Source organism: Atractosteus spatula, chromosome 7 (assembly GCF_055471065.1).
Source record: "Atractosteus spatula isolate fAtrSpa1 chromosome 7, fAtrSpa1.hap1, whole genome shotgun sequence".
NCBI lineage: Eukaryota > Metazoa > Chordata > Actinopteri > Semionotiformes > Lepisosteidae > Atractosteus > Atractosteus spatula.
Genome location: NC_142712.1, coordinates 13,336,941 through 13,356,333, shown reverse-complemented (window position 1 = coordinate 13,356,333; position 19,393 = coordinate 13,336,941). Strand labels below are relative to the sequence as shown.

The 19,393-nt window shown below is 39.1% G+C and overlaps 1 protein-coding gene across 1 annotated transcript; it reads left to right on the top strand.

The window, feature by feature from the left end:
* Positions 1 to 73: 73 nt before the first annotated feature.
* Positions 74 to 18,139, top strand: LOC148830516 (protein sel-1 homolog 3). Its single transcript, XM_088921210.1, has 24 exons — positions 74 to 204; positions 823 to 886; positions 1,592 to 2,087; positions 3,219 to 3,345; positions 3,928 to 4,049; positions 4,688 to 4,803; positions 5,060 to 5,121; positions 5,490 to 5,622; positions 6,089 to 6,227; positions 6,852 to 6,995; positions 7,696 to 7,901; positions 9,196 to 9,375; positions 9,694 to 9,813; positions 10,433 to 10,573; positions 10,914 to 10,976; positions 11,420 to 11,593; positions 12,001 to 12,128; positions 13,214 to 13,297; positions 13,707 to 13,797; positions 14,072 to 14,159; positions 14,601 to 14,710; positions 15,910 to 16,037; positions 16,708 to 16,810; positions 17,219 to 18,139. Exons 1-24 carry the CDS (start codon positions 158 to 160, stop codon positions 17,306 to 17,308), a joined length of 3,156 nt encoding a protein of 1,051 aa, XP_088777336.1. The 5' UTR covers positions 74 to 157; the 3' UTR covers positions 17,309 to 18,139.
* The last annotated feature ends 1,254 nt before the right edge of the window (positions 18,140 to 19,393 follow it).

Here is a 19,393-nt window from a genome sequence, read left to right as displayed (position 1 = left end):
GAAGTTAAGAAAGGAGACCAAAGGTGTTTTAACGTTATTTCCGCTGTTTTCCTACTGAAATGGTACGATGACCCACAGGTGCGAGGAACGCGGCTGCTGATTCTCTAAGCGATAGAAACGGTTTCTATAAAGATCTTTTCAGCAAAATGTTTACAAGATGACATTTCAAGAACTGTGGTATTTCCGATTCGTTAACAAACAACGGTAAGGCTTTAATGTTACACTTACGTATGGTAATGTTTTAAGTCATTTCAAAATTCACAATAATGCGTTTTGAGGTTTTATGTTGAAACTTAAATGTGTGTTGTGCACATTAGGTTAGCAAATCGCGGAGTTTGAGAAAGTTTTGCGAATAAGGTTAGGGAATGAATACGTTATTACATTCAAAGCAAACATTCAGATTTTGATTAGGCTAGTAATTTTTTTTTATTATTAGAGATACTTAAACTTTCTAACGCTGTTCTAATAAGCATTTTGTGTTTGTTTTCCTTGGTATGTTTATTATTTTTAAATAACTCAGTTCTGCTGGCATATCTCGTTGTAATTGTTAATTTGTCTTGCTGTTGGTAGTAGAACAATTTTAACACTAGCAAAGGTACACAAGCATCATGAGTGTTTAATTATTTAATTTAAGCGGTACAGGTCAAACAGCTAGTGCAATAAATACTGACATGAATTTCATTCTGACATGAATTTTCATGAAGTCCAAATTATATTTGTCTGCTTTGTTATCAGGAATTTAAAACTAGAACTCTGCTATGATTTACCTAAATAACAGAATACACAGAAGTTACTATCTTTGCTTGCATTTTATCACATCAGGCTGAAAATGAAAGCGCTGATCTTCACCCGCTGTGTTCCGCTGGTGTACCTTGTGCTCTTTGTGGTGAGTCATCGCTTTCTCTCAAGAGGGCTTTTTACATTTTTATATATGATATTATAAAATAGCATTATTTATTAGATATTAAATACTTCACTTTAAAGAATCTCTAGTCGGAATTGTGCTCAGGGTAAGCAGTCTTCAGTCAAAACTTGTATCAGAAATGTAGGGCCTTGTTAAAGTTTGACAAGTATAACTTTGTAAGGGGGTTGTGAAATATTTTAACATGAATTATTATTATTAGAATTGGGAACAAAATACTTTTCTTGCTATTGTACATTTTAGATTAATTCAACTCAGAAATGCAATTTGGGACCGCCTAGTTGGGGTGTTTTAGGATGCAACTCTTTTAAGGTTGCTTTCTAGTCTAGTACTGATTTCTTAATTAAAGCCAAGACTTTTCAGCAATATAGAAGCTCATTTTAACTGTTGCAAAAATGAACATTTAAGGTTATCAATAAAAGATAAGCAGGTTTTGTACAGCGTATGTAATTTAAAGGTAACATTAAGCAAATTAGTATACAATTTCAATTAAAGAGGTTTAGTTATGTAACTACAATATTTTTCAATATTGCTTTTAAAAACTGAGGATACTGGAGGTAGAGCTTGGAAAATCTTTGGTCATGTTAAAAAAAGAGCAGTTTTTTTTATAGCTGAAATCCTGACTAAATAGATCCATCTTGTGCTACGAATTGTTTTGTCCGCTTGCAGCTCCTTCCCTGTGGCGCAGACTCACTACAGCCCACAGACGAGGTGGTGTTTTTGAACCCGCCAGAGGAGCCGGTGTCTGGATATTCCCTGCAGGTCCTGTACTCCTGCTCCCACACCGCTGTCGTTCACCTGGAGGCCTTGGCTTCATCGGAATCTCGAGACGTGCTGAGCGTTTTCCACAGGCGCTGGAGCTGCCGGCCAGGCCCATCCCAGATCCGCGTCCTGAGTTTGGACCTCCCAGACTGGTTGGTTTACCGTGCCGACTGGAAGATCCGGGGCTCGGCGTGGGTGCTGAGCGTCATGCTTAGGGTCTGGGTCACCGCGGATGGCATCCCTGGGTCATACCAAAACGCAGCTGCCAGGGCTCTAATCGTGCTGCACCCAGTGGACCCCTACATTCGGCCCATGAAAGTCCACCAGCTGTGTCCCCGCTGGGATGTGGAGCTGCTCTGGAAGATCAGAAAAGATGATATCCCACAATGCCAGGCTGAAGAAGGTGAGCAGAATGGACAAGGCAACTGTGTTCTGATGGTTTGTGTTTGAACAGTATAGAAGTAAACCATGCAGTAGGTTGTCTGTTGTTATATTGTCCAAGAATTCCATGAACAGAAGTTGCAGAAGAACATCTGCAAAGCTGATATCCAGTTCTCAAAGATACCTGAGAGTGGAAATCAAAAGGAAAAAATACAGTAAACCCCTGGTTTAACAGGTTAATAGGGGGAAAGGAGTGTGCCTTATTGCTGAATATGTGAAATCTTGAATGATGTTTTTTCAGCCCATAAACACACTGTTATATGAGAAATATATATTGTTACAAATGGGGCAAATATTAGGAATTGACCGAGTGGATTATTCAATAAGTGAATTAAATCGTCGTGACCCCTAACTTGTAAATGAGTTTGAAGAATATACCTGAGTGGTTGGTATGATTAGAGGCACATGAGTTTTTTGGTCTCTGGCACAACTTTGGTGAAAAGAGTAATAACTCAGGCACACCGGGTTAAACAAATATGTATTTCAAACTCGTATCACCCGTAAAAGCCAGAATAAGATAAAACTGCCTTCTAAACTAAATAGAATACCGCCTGCAGTTGTACAGTATTTAACCTGCGATTAAATCTCTTTCTCTGCAAACCTGAATGTCACAAAATAAATTGGAACCTATCTCCCTATTCTAAAATGCACCTACTAATCAGGAGAGTCTGTTTTAACTGAAGGATTCTTCACTCAGGAAATTGGAGTTCCCTAAAAACACAGAATAGCAAGCTCTCTTAGCAAGGTTCAAATTGATATCCTTGAATTTTAAAGCTACTGTATGTAGCATTTATTTTACCTTGTTTTATGATTTGCGCATTTCCAGTAATTTCCAGGAAAGTCTGGTATTTCTGATTTTACAGACAAAATTCCCCCTTAGCAGATTTTGTCCGTTAAATCTGAAGTCCATTAAACCAAGGGTTTGTTGCATATTGGTCTTAACCTTCAATTTGTTTGAAAAACTTTTCTTTTTTTTGAGAAACTAAATATCTGAAAGCTACTTTGGTGCCACTTTCAGATACCAGGGATTTGTAACTAAGCCTCTAAACAGCACTGTGCCATACCTAACCCACAATATCTTCCCTCCACCAAGAGGTCAGCCATTTCCTGACTTTCGTGTACGCCTCTACGGGAGAGAACTTTGGCATCATCAGGACATTGAAGCGCTACAGCAGCAAAGTCCTGGAGCGCTTGAGGCAGCAGTCCATCTTCTTTCCGTGGTAAATCAGAGCACGCTACTCGGTGTATCTGTAACAGATGTGTTTGAACAGGGATGGGGTTATAGATTAGACAAAACCACTTTCCATTTTCAGAGAAGGAAGAATGGGACTAACCCCACCCACGTTTTGAAACCAAAAAACTAAAACGTCAGCAGTTCCGTATTGCACAGTTTCCTAGAGAAACATGCAGAATGTCTTAACCTCAGCCCTAAGGAGCAGAACTGAAACCAAGGCAGTGTGTGAGGAGTCTCTGATGCTCATGTGAATCACTCGATAATCTCTGGGTAAATGTGCTTCCATTCCAGCATATTGCTTTTGCTGTTTGCTTTTTCCTGAAGAATAAGCATTTCTGTCTCTATACATAGACTGTGTTCATCACACTTGGAGAACAGGTGCCAATACCAATTTAACAAAACACTTTGGTTGCTTCTTAGATTGTGTTAATCTAATAGTGAATTGCCCAGGAAAATGTGGCTCTTGTGTTAACTGCATGGTGAATTGCTAGTGGGATTGTGGCTCTTGTGTTAATCTTGTGGTGAACCACCAGTGGAACTGTGGCTCATATTCTCTTCTGGTTTACAGGTGTGTGTTCTCCATCTGGATCTACATGACCCAGCCATGCAAACAGCATTTCTGTGGACTTTTACACCATGTGGATGCCAACAGCAACTATGCCAGCCCTGTAATTTTCATCACTGATGCAGGTTAATCTCTCCATTGTCCTGTTCTCTTCTACTGCTTAGCTGTGAGCAGAAAGTTGGGAAAGTAACATCTCATCAGTATGGCTGACCCTATTTCCTTTAAACTGTGTCAGATTTTATGGTCAAATGATTTTGATTTGTCAACATTTGTACAATACCAGTTATTCTTTATATTTCTAGAGTAGATGAGGATTGTGAGGATTATGTTAAATAAATAGTCATTCTAAGTGGGTCTTTATTTCTACTATATAATCCTCTGCTACAACTTGATCTCAAGTCTTTTCAATGTAAGTGTGTAATCCAAGTCACTTGGAGTACTTGATTTTACTTGCAATATCCCACGGTCATCATTCCAGCAACACTGAAATCTTTCCCAGAAAAATAATACTTTGTGCTCCAAAAGCTTAATTGGATGTTTGTTTGTAAGAATAATTTGCAATTGCACCACTTTTGTGGTAGTTTTGAGTATTGTCCTCTGGAATAGTATATGATTGTAGAACAATAGAGAACCACACATTAAGATACTTTTAATGTCCTAAAGTTATCAACAAATACCTTCAAACCTGTCTGTATGTCCCATGCTGTATAGTTTGCAGGCTTGTACTGATCTGTGTAAATACATGGATTTCTTGTCCTGGCAGGACTGATTCATGTCCAGTTACACGGGAAGTCTGAGAAGGCAACTGCTTTCCTCAGTACCTTCCGCGTGCCTCGAAACCAGTGGTGTCGTATTGACACGGAGCTTAAAGGCAATGAGGTAAGTCCTCGTATATGGTGGCAGTCTGTCAAGACTCCTGTAATTTGGAAGAAAAAAGAGAGTGTAGAAGAAACAGCATGCAATACCATTCAATATCCATTCCCACTGCAGACATACAACAAATAATTAATATTATCCTTAAGAAACTATTGCATCTAGATAATTTTTTTTTTCACTCAACCTCATTTACAGAATGTGCTTGAATTTCAGGAGCATTTTTGTGTAGATCTGAACTTTCTCATTCTTTCTCATTTAGGTCACGCTAAGAATGAAGTGCAGCAATGAGCCACAGTACGCTGTGCATATCACATCTTACACGTAAGAAAAGCACGTGATGAAACATTTGAAAAGACGCTCTGTAGAGGTTTGACACTTGAATGTATCCAAATATTAGCAGTGGATAAACAATTGGCCTTGGGAACTGTGAAACAATATAGACCCAAACACAATTTGATATTTTTCGGTCACGAAAGAAAATATTTAGAATACTAATTTTGTTAATAGAGGAAGGGTCACAAATTGCTTAGATTACAAATGTGTTTTGTTCCTGGACTCGGTCATTTTAAATGTTTTCATGGTAGGATAGCGCAAAGCTGCGTGACAGCAGAAAGGAAAGTTGGACTTTCAGGCACGGTGCTTCAGTGTAAGAAAGTGTCTGGAGAGTGGCAATGTGGTGTATTTGGCAGGTCCATGGATGTTATTCTGTTGGATGACACGGATGGCTTTTTTGTTTTGGGAGGAGGGCAGTTTGTCAGAGGTATTGAGGGCTTCTATGGCCCGGCTGTTTACTACCGCAACAGACTTCCATCACTCAGTGAGGTGAGCAGCACTGTCCTGTTTTGTGAGTCCACAAAATACGGCTCTAAAAATTCTATTTATTAAGTTTTACAGCCAGCTTGTTAGTAATGGGTGACTCTCTCCTGGTAGCTTTCCTGATAACCTGGAAAAGAGCTAAAAACATAGGTGTTTATATGCTGCATGTTTGTATAAGGCTACTCTTGCTGTCAGTTTAGAATATTTGGATTATCCTACATTAGGGCGCTACAGACATTCTTTAACGCAGGTTGTGGTAAGCTAAATCTAACTAGACATCTTCCATTGCATCTCGAAAACCCTTTTAAAGATGTGAGGGGTCAATTTCACTAATGCTTTGAATTCAGATTCAAGCTGCATATGTAAATCGTACTGTATACAGTCAGCATATCCAGTTATATAATGATATAAGACCACAGTAGGATGAAAGCAGCTTCTCTTTCTCACTTCTCTTTTTTTCCTCTGTGCCAAGCTGCCCAACACCAGCCTTCCCGACCCTATCAAGTCTGTCAATTTGACGGGATGGTTCAACTCCTGTTGGCAGTTTAAACAGCAGCTCCTTCTCAGGATGAATATTCGCAGAATGAGATCCCAACTGGAGCAACAGTCTGGTAAGGTCCCCTGAGACTCATGTCATAGAATGAACTGACATTGCCAAAATGAATATGCTCAAAGTCCAGTATATGTTGCATTATATTCTATTATAACACTATCACAAGAAGCACATGCACCATTTTGAATTATTAGTGATCTAGGATTAACATAGTTTTTAACATACATCAGCAATAAACCCATATATCCTCAGAGTGGTGGCAAAAGTTTGAAGCAAGTACAGTACCTCATAAAACCGAGACAGTCTTTGTCTCTTGCATTTTTGACTGTCCAGATTTCACTGTCCAGATGCCTTTAAGAACTACTGTGTTGAGAGACTATTCTGATTATTATGTTACAGTGAATGTCATGTAATATATAACTGGTGTTAGTGGGGAAAAAAGAATTTTTAAAAAGTGACACAACCGCTATTTCAAAAATGTGGTGTGGTCGAACTTAACAAATTATTGCATTCAGAAAATCAGTTCAGAGATTTAATCAGAAATGAACTGGAAATTTTACTGAGTTGGGAAAAATGCCAAACCCTGAATATAAGTGTGGTTAACACAATAAGTAGGACATTAGTTTTATTAATACGGAAAGTGATTTGTAACAAAAGCAGTGGCTGTCTCTGTGTGTTTCAGATGATTGTGTGGATGTGTACAGCAGCTGGATTTATAGAGAAGAGAGAGCAGTTGCAATGTCACAGTGTTTCCACTGGGAGGGGCCTGTTCCCAAACACCAGCGCCTCGCCTCACGACTCATAGAGACACTGGCAGCTGGGATTGGTAGTCCTCTCTGTTTCTATCTTACATTCTTGACTCCTGTATGTATTCCTGGCACAAGAATATCTGCTTTTTGTCATTTATGCAGCAATGAGGTGAATTTGAACATGGAACCACTAACTTCATTTGTTGTTAGTTTGCATTGATCTTAAAAAAAAAAAAGACTTTGCAGCTACTGTAATTTTCTGCATTTTTTTAGCTTACATCAGAGTATTATAGTCTTGTCTTAATAAAGCACAGACAAGTGAGGATTATTTTATACATGCAAATACATGATACAAGTAAAACTGTTCCCCAGATATCCATTTCTGGCCACTACAAATGGACCAGAAATGTTTGTTTTTTTAGTCAGGGAAATGCCTAGAATTCTTGGGTTTCAAAACCAGCTTTTCTGAGGTTTCACCTTAAGCCTGAAATTCATAAATCAAACATCAAATACACTGGAGACCATTGTTTTATTGTGATATTCTGTTAAGCAAAGTATGTGGTTTCTACTGAAAATTAAGCAAACATCTCTTGATTTAACCTCATTGAGGCCTGTTTAATAGATGCTTGGAATACATTGATGAATTGGTTTTAAATTTCAAAATATCTTAAAATTTAAATGTGGAATACTGAAAAAATACATAATGCAAAACAAAATGGGGGGGAATGACTCCTGGCAACATATCACTCTCTACTGTTGTATCGCTCTGTCTGTCAGTTCTTTGGAAAGACAAGCTGAGGATTGTGGGAAGGGCCTTGTACTCGCAGGCGCTCCGAAGACTGACTCGGGAGGGAGGAGCAGAAAGAACCAGGGTGTTAATGCCCCTCCTTCTCCAAGCTGGTTGCCTAGGTGACAACAGGGCCCTCTTCCTGGGGTCAGTGTTGTATCACACAGGCCTGGGCATTGAAAAAAAGCCTAGCAAGGTAATTGCATGCAGAACTTTGATGATTGTAATTGTACAGGGAAGAGCTTTGCCCATGATCTAGTGTGTGTTTTTAATTCATTCTGTGCGCACTTAATGCACTGAAAACTTCCCATCATCTTCTTTTCATGTGAAATTCACAGGGCAACAAATGTATACCTAAGGAGCCACAAAAAGCAGATTTTATAACTGACCCTGTAATCAGCAATTTCTAATCACTTGGAATATTTCTGATTTGCCCACTTTAGCAGGTGGCTTTTGTTATTAAGTACTTAATAACTCAAATTACTTAATTAATATCTGTATCGTAATGAAAATACCAGCACTCAGCAGCTCTACAGGACCACAGCTGGCTAATCCTCACTTTGAAATTGATGGCATTGAAGTGGTCCACGTCATTAGAGGCCTCTGAACCTTCTGCACAAGTGTGTCATTTCTCAGTTTTTATCAACTCTTCATTTTAGGCTCTATGAACATAACCATTTAAAGTCTGTATATAGAACCATTTAATTTCATAGTATGTGTTGAGAAAAGTTGTCACATCACTGTTAGATGTGAATTTGTTGTCCACTGAAGTATCTTTCAACATTTAAAATTCTTGTCTTTCATTATTGTATACTCTATGTAAGGTATATTTCACACACTAAGGAGGCTAACTAGATGTTTTATGATAGAAATATAAGGTCTTGTATTTTATTATGGTAAAGTTACAGATGTACGCACAAAATCAGTTTACAGGCTATGACATTCAATGCATTTGTTTCTGGTGGATTTAAAAATAGCAACATGTTGACATTTTGGTTTCTTTTCCCTAAGGGATGGGCTGAAAAACACCCTTCAGGTCATGAGCTCCATGCTTACACTGTAGGGGATTTAAAAGTACATTTGTTCCTAAATATCCAGTCTGAATCAAGGGAAACCCAAGACTGAATATCAAGAGACTTAATGACAGGAAATCATGTTTATCCCAACTAGTTTTCAATGAACTTTGTAAGCCTTGAAGGCCTCACAAAGGTGGCCGGGTGTCTTAGCTTGTTTGAGTATTGCTGAGCTTGTCGAGAGTATTTCTCTTTTTTTCACTGGGTAAAAGGCAGACGCTGCATCCTCTTCCACTTCTTTGTGCCTCAAACTAAACCATATCATGTGCTGTAAACTGATGTACCACTTGGGGTTTTTCACACTTCACCAACATATATATATATTTTTAGAAGTAGTTTGTCACTGATTTTTTTTTTTGTTTGTTTGAGTCATTGTATCATTTTATAGATATACACCGTAATGTGTGTCTCTCCCAGGCTTTACTGCTGTCTCTTCTGGCAGCTCAGCAGGACTGGAGGCTTGCTTTGCTGCGACTTGGACACCTACACCACACAGGAGAGCCTGGCTTTCCCCTGGACCTGGCACTGGCATATGCCTACTACTCCAATATAGCAGCACAGACCTCCTCTGACCAACAGGACCCCTCCCCCAAGCAGGTGAGATGATAAGGCTCTTTTTCTAGTGGAATAACAGTAAATCGGCAAAACACCACCCAACAACGTATAACCTGCCTCAAGAAACTTTTTAATACTTACAGCTAAAGAATCAATCCAGATGCACTTTTTCCAGTGTGCTTTTTTGGAAAAAGCATTTTAGTCAATTAAACCTTTCCTTTCTGCTTAAAAAAAACTCAAAGAAGGAAATGTTTTTACTTACAACTTTTACCGTGACAATTTCAAATAATTCTCCTGAGTTTCTCACTTTTGAGCTTCAGTAGTAAAGGGGGACGACTATTCTCTTTAAATTCTTTGTAGGTGTTTGTGGAGTCGGTCTTCCTGAATGAAGAAGATGTTTTGAAGCTGCAGACGCACGAGAACGATGACCTTTTCTTCTGGCTCAAATTTCAGGCACAGAATGGGGTAGTAGATGCCCAGGTACCACCTGAACTGGCTTCATCTCCTTCTACATTTGCTGCTAAAGCACTCTGATGAAGTCCCTGCATCCAAAATGAATAATAATAATGTGAGATAATAAATTGTCCAGTTAATGACAACATACCACTTAAGTCAACTCCTAAAAGTAAATGTATACATTGTGTTTTCAGACCTATATAAACAGTCTTGTTGCCAGTTAATAAATGTGATCTTAAATTAAAACAAGGAATGCATTCACACTGAAATAGTCGTCCTTAAACTCTCAACCAACCGCTGTCACAGCTTATCAGAATTCTAAAGTGATGTCATTCAAAGGAAAGATGCAGTCCTCCCATTTTTCTCCCCATCATTGAACTGCCAAGACCTAAAAGACTAAAATGACATAATGACTACAATTTAAAGCATGTAAAAATGATGACTTGGTTAGTTTTGCTGAAAATACAACAAAAAAGTATCCAGTAAATACACTAATGAGTTCTCACAGTGGGTGGAGTAATACAGTTATACAGTTGCCCCTGGAGGACCACAGTAGTTCCAAAAAGACCTGGATTTTACTGAGTATTTTTTGTCTGCCAACGTGTGCTGTTTAATTATTATTTAATGTTTGTTTTTCCTGCAGCAAGCACTTGGTCGGATGCTATTTTGGGGTCAGCAGGGGGTGTCCCCTGATCTGCGCGCAGCAGTGAAGTACTACGAGAGGGGTGCCATAAAGCTGGAAGACCCTGTATCCATGTACGACTATGCCATAGTCTTGCTCAAGGTCAGGACGTGCAAGCTCAACCATTGGATTACTGTAGTGTTGTCCAATGTTGCATGCAAAATGTTTCAAGGTAGTGAAAAGTGCAGCTAATCTGAGTTGTGAATTGATAGTGTTACGTGCTCAGTCGTGCTGAATGATGATGTCACAGCCCCTGTCAAACCTCTGTTGAGTCCCATTACAACGGTCATTGTAGAGTCGGCTGTTCTTAAATGAAAATATTGGATTTAACTTGCAAATATTTCACTACATCTAACAGAATTATATCATTAATTGAGGTGCGTTGGATATGTATGCCAACACAGAAAAGTCAATACGACTGATATTGCTAATATCTTTGCAGGGACAAGGAGTAGAGCAGGATATTCCGAAGGCAGTAAAATTCCTAAAGAAAGCAGCTCAGGAGGTAAACTCCGTTTAAACACCTTTCTACAATTCATATCGGAGCTACATTTTTTTAAAACTGTAAAAAACATTGTCTAACAAATCAGATTATAAGTTTAGAGGTTGAATTATAATTATAGTATACTTTTAATTTTGGTCTTTGTTTAAATTTAATCCCTAACCAAACTCTGAACTGCCTTGGGAGAACCTTTAAAGCCCATGCAGTGGTCACTTCTCGCTGAGCAGTAGATGCACAGCTATAATGACCTTGCTGTGGAAAAAAAAAAACAGCAGAGACCTTAAGATGAGTTTGCAAAAACTCACACAAGAATGGCCTTTTGTATTTGAAAGCTTTTCCACACACACTGTAAATAAAAGGCAACTCACTGTTGACGGGTTTCTCTCTTGGTTCTATAATTCTAACACCACCACAAGACCCTCCAGTGAACATTTGTCTCTTCTCAGGATTTTGTTCCAGCAATCAATGCCCTGGGCTGGTACTATGAGCAATATGAGCAGGACTACAAGCAGGCGGTGGAACTGTGGGAGAGAGCAGACTCCATGGGAAGCCCAGAGGCTGCTCTTAACCTGGGGGTCTTGCATTCCCAGGGCCTGTATCCCGGGAAACCCATCGACCAGGTATATCTGGATCACACCCACTAGTATCCGAATCAGTGAAGATGCCACAATAGCACCTTCCTAATTTGTCTGTTTCTAAAACCCATTGAATTTGAGAGCTGTGAATATTCTAAAATTGAAAATGCGTACCTGTCAACACATCACCTTTTGACCTGGGTGTATTAACAACATGGCTGCAGGCAAGTGGATTTTGAGAAAATATTCCAAATGGGTGTGTGAAAAACACTGACAGCATTGAAACAATCATTTTGTTATTATCTGACTGGAAATCATTTCTGTGTCAAGGTTACGGGAAAGATTACAATCCAGGTTTTATTTAGAAATTATGTTCTAACAGTGTTTATTGGATGTAGATTACAGAGTTATAAACATCTGTGAGTTCGCCTTGATTCTGTACCATTTTCCAGTTTAAAGCTTACACCTGTTACCTGAGGTCTGCCCAGAGGGGACACATAGACGGAGCGATCCAGTTGGCTCAGGTGTGGATGCAAGGCATTCCTGGTCGGGTGAGCCGGGTGCCTTTGGATGCAGTGCGGTAAGAATCTTTCCAGCGAACGGCAAGCTTTCCGGAACTTTCCGGAGGTATTTTACTGACATTTATTTTTGCATGATGTACAAAGCATACGATGTCAGACAAGCAAGGAGTGACTGAAACCGAAAAGATAATCCGTCCTGCACTAATTTATTACAAAACCAAGAAAATGCGGACACAATTGCTTTTTCTTGCCTTAAAAATGAGTTTGATTAGTCCACGTTTCCTTTTTTTTAGTATGAGAGCTTCTTTTATTTGAGTTTCATGCATTGGTTGTGTTTTTCAAATGCAAATAAAAGATTAATCTTGCATGCATAAGGTGTTAAATAAAACTGAGAAGTCCTAACCTGTCTTCAGTCCTGCTTTACATCCCAAGTCATATCCTTCCCAAGTCAGCTTCCATGAACCCTAACGGACACCTTTACAGTTCAGCCGGGTTTTCAAGATGCTTTTTGTATTCTATATGGTTATAAAATTATTTTAAAAATTATTTAGTTGGATAATCAGTTTGAATAATATTAGATTAACAATTTCAGGCTGAACTATAACATTCCACGTTTTTGGCATCTGTGTTAATTTTACAGTGAACCCCTTCCCTTAAAGTGTAACTAGGAGTCAGTGCCTCTTCACTTTATCTCTGTTTAGCAATTCAACTTATTCATTGCCTCTGGGTATAGGATGCCATTTTATCATTGATTACCTTCATTATTTTAAATGATCATAAGCGTGATTATTGTGAACTATAGTATATATTGTACATCACTGTTCTGTTGAAATTTGTTGGGATGTATTGTTTGACAAATGCCAACCATATCCTAGTGTACATCTATTAGTAAACCACAGGACTGAAATGTAACTTAATCAAACAAGCTTGGGGATTAATGATCTGCTTGAAGGGTTGAGGAGGCAAACCACTCTGAGGCCAAGGTGTCATGTGAAAAGCTTATTTTGTCATTAGAGCTTTAGCATTTTTAACTTGCAATGGTATAAAGGCAAACGTTGCATGATGACAAATTGACACACAAGATGCCAAATTTTGTACACGGTGAATGGTAGCAGCAGTGCTTATGCATTATTGGTTACTTTAGATGGGCCAAATGGGCTTCAGAGCAGAATGGTTACCTGGGAGCTGTCCTCAGGAAGGCATTGGGCGCATATCTTCGTCAGGACTGGTAATTTAATCTCTTGTTATTCTGTACATTTATATTCAATCACAATTCAGATAATCCAGTATGCTTCCATTACTCTAAACTACCCTAATGAAGATTCCTGAGTAATTATATTTTACCCGATATTCCGTATTGAACAGAATTTGGATTTAATTGAACCTAGTTGGAATCATTGACTCCACAATATGGAAAAACTGAAAATATTAGGTCAATTCCTGAGGGGTTGACTGTTGGAATCCAACCGTCTATGTGACTGAGCACGCGTACTCCAAGGTACGCGTGCCAAGGGAAAGGAAAAGGAAAAGAAGAGAATGGTCGTCGCCAATCACTGATGCTGACAGCTGGTATTTGGATTACTAAGGAATGAGAAGTTAAGCCTGCGCGTCCTTTGTTCTCTCACTTCCTCTTCCAGGTCAGCGGCTCTGATCCACTACCTGATGGCGGCCGAGTCCGGCTTCACAGCCGCCCAGTTCAACGTGGGATATCTGTGCGAGCACAACCACGTGAGTTGCGCCTGCAAGGAATTGACGAGTGTTTGGGTTGGGGAGCCATTCTATCCAATTTTGGTCCATGTGAATTTTAGTATGCAATTGTTAGTTTAGGTATGGATATATTGCAAGATTATTATAACCATTTATCATCCATAAATACATTTTTCTTTCATACACATTTCTGTACAGGATATGCAAGTGGTTTCAAGTGACTAAGCACCATACTTTTTAAGAAAGCCCTGTGTGTTTGAGTGGACTGAATTCTAATTCCAAGGTGTTCAAACAGGGTGGCCTCCTGAGTCCTGCCTTTGTGTCGGAGTGCATGTGGAGATATTATAACCTGTCCACACAAAGTCAGGATCCTGTTCCTTACGGTAAGTAAACTGACATCGCTTCAGCACTGGATCATTTTGTTAGTCATTGGGAATCTTTTATTTTCCATTTTTAAAAAATATGGTAATACTAAGACTCAATATTGGAGTCTGCTACTTTTTAAGTAGAGAGGTACAGTACTGTCAAAATATGGTACAAAAGAAGCAACCTTTAAGATGAAGATTAAGAAAGTGTACTGCTTTCAGAAGTCTTTAATGGAAAACAATCAGTCTTGAATATTTTCTTTAAGTATGAAGCCTGCTTGTAATACATTGGTAGACAGTCCAGGTGGCATGTATACATAAGATCCAAACACAATGTTCTTTTAATTTTGACTGAGAAAATATAATTTATTTCTAATGTTCTGAAAAATTCCTAAAATGGAGTTTTAGGATTTTATTTTTTTGCTGGATTTTCACACATTTCTGTATCTCTTGTTGCAGCTCTGATAAAAATGGGGGACTTGTTTTATGCTGGTCACAAACTGAGGAAGAGAGATGTGGGTGCAGCTGCAGAGCTGTACAAACAGGCTGCTCTCAGGAATGATCCACAGGTATCCTCTTCTGCAGCTGAACAGATCTCTGACCTACTGGAATCACTGGGATACTGGTGGCTGGAGATAGGAATGAATATATGTAAAGGAACAAGTAATAGGTCTCTTCTATGCTGAAAAGAGAAGAAAGAAAACACAATGTTTCGGCTGTGGAGCCTTCTTCAGGTGGCTCCATTTTTATCACACCCGAAGAAGGCTCCACAGCCGAAACATTGTGTTTTCTTTCTTCTCTTTTCAGCATGAAATAAACCTATTACTTGTTCCTTTGCAGCCTATGCATGCTGACGCAGCTACTCACCTGAACTATGAATATATGTATGCCTGTCTATACATTGGAACAGCTGTAGATGAAGGGAGTTCCAGATGAATTTGATGAGGTCAATTCATCCAGCTGAACTTTTCTGGTTCTAGGGAATCTTTTCACATTGGTTGTGGGAATCTGCAACTAGCTATCTAGCCATGCTGTCAAAGCTGATACCCTGGTGTCTTTCATGAAAAGCTGGATGAATTAGCTACCATCTACCAAACAGGCTAGATGGGCCTTGTTTGCAACCTTTCTTGTGTTCCGTTTCTCTGTAATTCCAACCATTACCGCTTGTACCCACAAGTATGAAATGACATTGAACCCCCTGCTCCTAAGGGGAAAATTCCACACAGGCAGGTACACCACGCTAGAATCGAACCCAGGACTCTGAAGCTGTCAGTCGGCAGTGCTAGCCACAGGGCCACTGTGATAAAAACTTTTGGATGATTTTAAACCTGCAGGTCACAGATTCTGAAATATTCAGCTCCAATTAACATGGAAATTGGGAACATTATACATACAGTATGCCTAACCCAACATTTGATGGCTATTAAGTAAAATTAAATGTTCATAATACTGGAGCTGGATAAATAATTTTTCAGTATTTTGTTAATATCTTAAATTCCTCCTTTAAAACGGCACCATAGAGTGGTTATTTTGTGATTGATTGGAAAGAACATGCACAGTAGGCATCACTTTTGTGTGGATCCTATATATTGTATGCATTGTATACTCTTTAATAATTTTGTGTGGAAGGATATGAATTTTATATACTTTAATAAGTTTATGCCAGAGGAGAACATTATAAAAGCCTCAGGATTTGTATGTATAGTATACAGTACAGGGAGAAGAGCTTATTGCCATAGCTGACTTGGTGTCTCTGTCCTCCCATTAGGGCTGGTACAGTCTGGGACTACTGGTCCAGGAAGGGGTGGCACTGCCAGGGCCTTTACTGGTAGAACTGGACCTTTCGGAGTCCCACAGAGCCGACAACTACACTTTGCTCACAGCCCTCTACCACCGGCAAGTACAGACTTAAAGGGACCCACATCCGATGTTCTGATGTCCCATTTATTTAGATTGAGTTTGGTCCTGTAGGTGTTTCCTGTGCAAGACATGAGCTTGTATCTTCCGTGACAATGAGGACAAAACTATCTCAGTTAAAATCCCAGCCTGTAAGATTACTGTAGATTTCAATAAAATCTAAAAGCTTTATTTTTAGTTTGTACTGGTCATCTTCAATTTTGACGTGTTTCCAAGATTAAAAAAAAGATTGCAAAGACGGTAATATTAAACATCAAAAAGAGAGAGCTCTTCACCAAACTTGTACCATTTATCATGGCATTGTAAAAAGTTTGATTTGTTATCTTATAAGAAAAATACTTAATTCATGGATAATTCGGTTTGACTTGAGCAGGTCTGTACAAGTCACATTCATATTACAACTTCAATTAATTCCCCCATTTGGAATTTGTCTGTACCTGGACGTCAACACTCAACACAAATGTATTTATCTAGTCAAAATAGTGTCCGTGTCACTTTAGACACCGATACTTTAAATATATCTATAAAAGCTGTAAAACATGGAAGACCGACAAGTAGGAATGCAGTTGTATGTTTTTCCATTAGTCGTTTATTGCGAGTCTGTCACGCTGAAAGAATCTTTTCTGGCGGTTGTGTCCTTCCCCTGCAGGTGCAGAGACCACGAGGATGATGAGTCGTACCTGCCCTGCAGTCTGGCTCTCCTCAGTGTCCACCTGCAGTTTCTCTGGAATCTCCACAGTGCCACTCTGCAGGTGAGTCTTGCACAGGGGTAGCAACCTGGTCACCCCACAGCCAATCCACCTCCATTTGTGTTTATTTATTAAAAGGTAATGCACTTCATTACCAGAGTTATTGGGACACCTCATTTTAACTTTTTTCAGTATTAAAACAATTTTCAAAATTGCCTCTGACAGAGGAGGACACTGAAGTGATCACTAAGAAGGAAGAAATGGTAACCATGACAAATTATCTTTGATGTTCCAGATAAAAACAGTATCTCTTTATGGCATTTTAACACTCCTTCCCTGTAACTAAAAAAAAACCCTTCTGATTATGTAACGTAAAACACCAGGAATAGGTATTCAGTGGTTGAGTAGAAAATTATACCATCACTAGCTTTGTGCGGGAAAAGCTCAGTGCAGCCAACTTTTTCCTTTCAGTACTTCACCACTGTTGCTTTGGCGATCATCTCCATCCTGACACTCATCAGATTGCGGGGAGCAGTCACCTTCAATGGCCAAGCAGCCTGACCCCACTTGAACCCACAGTGCGAGGGAGGGACAGGAGACTTATGGAAACAGGAGGATAAACTTCCAAAAAACTCTGGCACTGAAAACTGCAAAGAGTTTGTTTCTTGGCAAGTTGAGGGTAATACATTTCATAAGGGTGATGCCAGCCCTATTTTAGGATGAGCTATCACCCAGCTGTCTTGCTGTCCTACGGTATCAATCTTGTGTTATAAACACTGTGTCTCAGAGACTTACTGTCCGAAAACAGGAGCCTCTTTCTCAGAAGTGGAGTTTTGCTAGAAGAGCTCTGGATTTGTAGTCCCACAGGGGGTGGTGGTTTATTCACAAGCAGCTGAGCTTTTCAGGAAAATAGGAATATGAATATGACAGGAATCATATATTCAGGAATATGACACTGGAAAATAGCCTCAGACCACACAAGGGGTCTCCTTTTTGGATAGTACACGGGTGGAAAGCGTACTTGTTTTGTATATTTATTAAAATGTTTTCCTGATTGTTGACTGCCCTTCTTAAATGTGTACTTTGATAATGCTTTGTATGATTTCTTGGTTGTCTGAAACTGCAGGTTATATGTTATGCAGTAGTTTCACTAAAGATAAAGAAGTAACTTGTGAAGGAATGTACTCCAGTTAATCCCAGCATCAGCCTTAAGCAGTATTTTCACATTGAACATACTGTACAGCATTGAATTTTAAATTATTTGAATTTTTAAAAAGTGGACTGACTGGGGAAATGTTTGGTTTTCAGGGATGAGGGGGTTTTGGTCTTTTCTGAAAAAAAAGTGATGTAATTTGAGAGTATAATATATGAAATAAAGAATTTGGAAAAGTATTAAAATGTCAGAGTTGCTCAGTTAATAGGAATACTGTTTTTTTATTACCACTGGAAGGATACAAGTCTTGCTGTTTCTGTCATATTCCACTGGCAAGCCACTCAGCAACAAACCAACTTCCTAAAGAAATGGAAAATGTTTTGTGTAAAAAGCATAATTGTATTTATTTTCTGAAACTGATTTGGGCTTGACTTCATGACTACCAAAAAATGTTACTGGTTCCTTTGACCAGCGAGTCTTTGATTAGCCTGCTGTTGTGTAACAGATAACAAAAAAGTAATGCATGTACTGTTCCTAAAATAATTTTCTCCAAATTGCATAGCTTTGTCTGCCAAAGGCACTCTGAAAACTAATGAACTGGTACCTTCCACCACCGTTCTCAGTCAAAAAGCGAGTTGCTCATTTTGCACATTAAGTGTGAATTAATCACAGCTTGTTCCCAGAGGAGAGCTATTTCCCTGCACGGTGAGGACTCAGGTGTGATGTCAGTTCTGGGCCTGGCGCCTCAGGTAATGAATTATAATGAGAGCCCATGGGACCTCCCTGAGCTGTTGCAAACGGGCAATATCTGGCAAGCTCAAACCTGTACGCAGAATCCTAGAAGTGGTAACAGTTCTAATTGAAAAATACGTCCGCTCTGCGGTAATGACTGCTGTGTCATGATGGTGATGCAGAATCTTTCTCCTGAAGCTGCTCCCCATTCTCCTTCACCATGCTGTGACGCTGTATTGGTAAATAAACTGCTGTGGTCGAGATTGAAATGAGGATTTAAAAAAAAAAGTCATATTCCTAATAAAGTTATCCAAACGTGGCAGTTATTCAAATGTCTGTGTGGAGTTTTCTGGCAAAACACAACAAAGTCAACTTCATGACCGTTAGGTTTGATGCTTTATGCTTTTATTATACACTAATTTGTGTTGCAGAAGAGAGAGCATTTTTCAACTTCAGAGCATTCAATTAGTAGCATTTTGGATTGCTTGCAAAACCCCTGTCAAAATTCCCTTGTTCTCCAGTGACTCCCCATCACATTTTGGATGTCCTCCAACCAAGACAACCTTTCAAGAATAGAAGAGTTTAATACAAAAGCAACCAGCTATGTAGAATCACGACAGTAATATAAGTTTGCATGAGATCACACAGTAGTGTAACAGGTAATTGTTATTACAAGTTCCTATGTACCACAGCTATGCAAACTATATATTTTATTTTTCAATAAACACTACTTTGGACAAAATAATGTTAGTTATTCCATT

Bases quoted from the DNA above. Each gene is read 5' to 3' on its own strand.
- LOC148830516 (XM_088921210.1), top strand. From the start codon at position 158: ATGACATTTCAAGAACTGTGGTATTTCCGATTCGTTAACAAACAACG. The intron at 9,814-10,432 runs GTACCACCTGAA...TTTTTCCTGCAG, and splicing joins ATGGGGTAGTAGATGCCCAG to CAAGCACTTGGTCGGATGCT. The intron at 16,038-16,707 runs GCAAGTACAGAC...CTTCCCCTGCAG, and splicing joins CTCACAGCCCTCTACCACCG to GTGCAGAGACCACGAGGATG.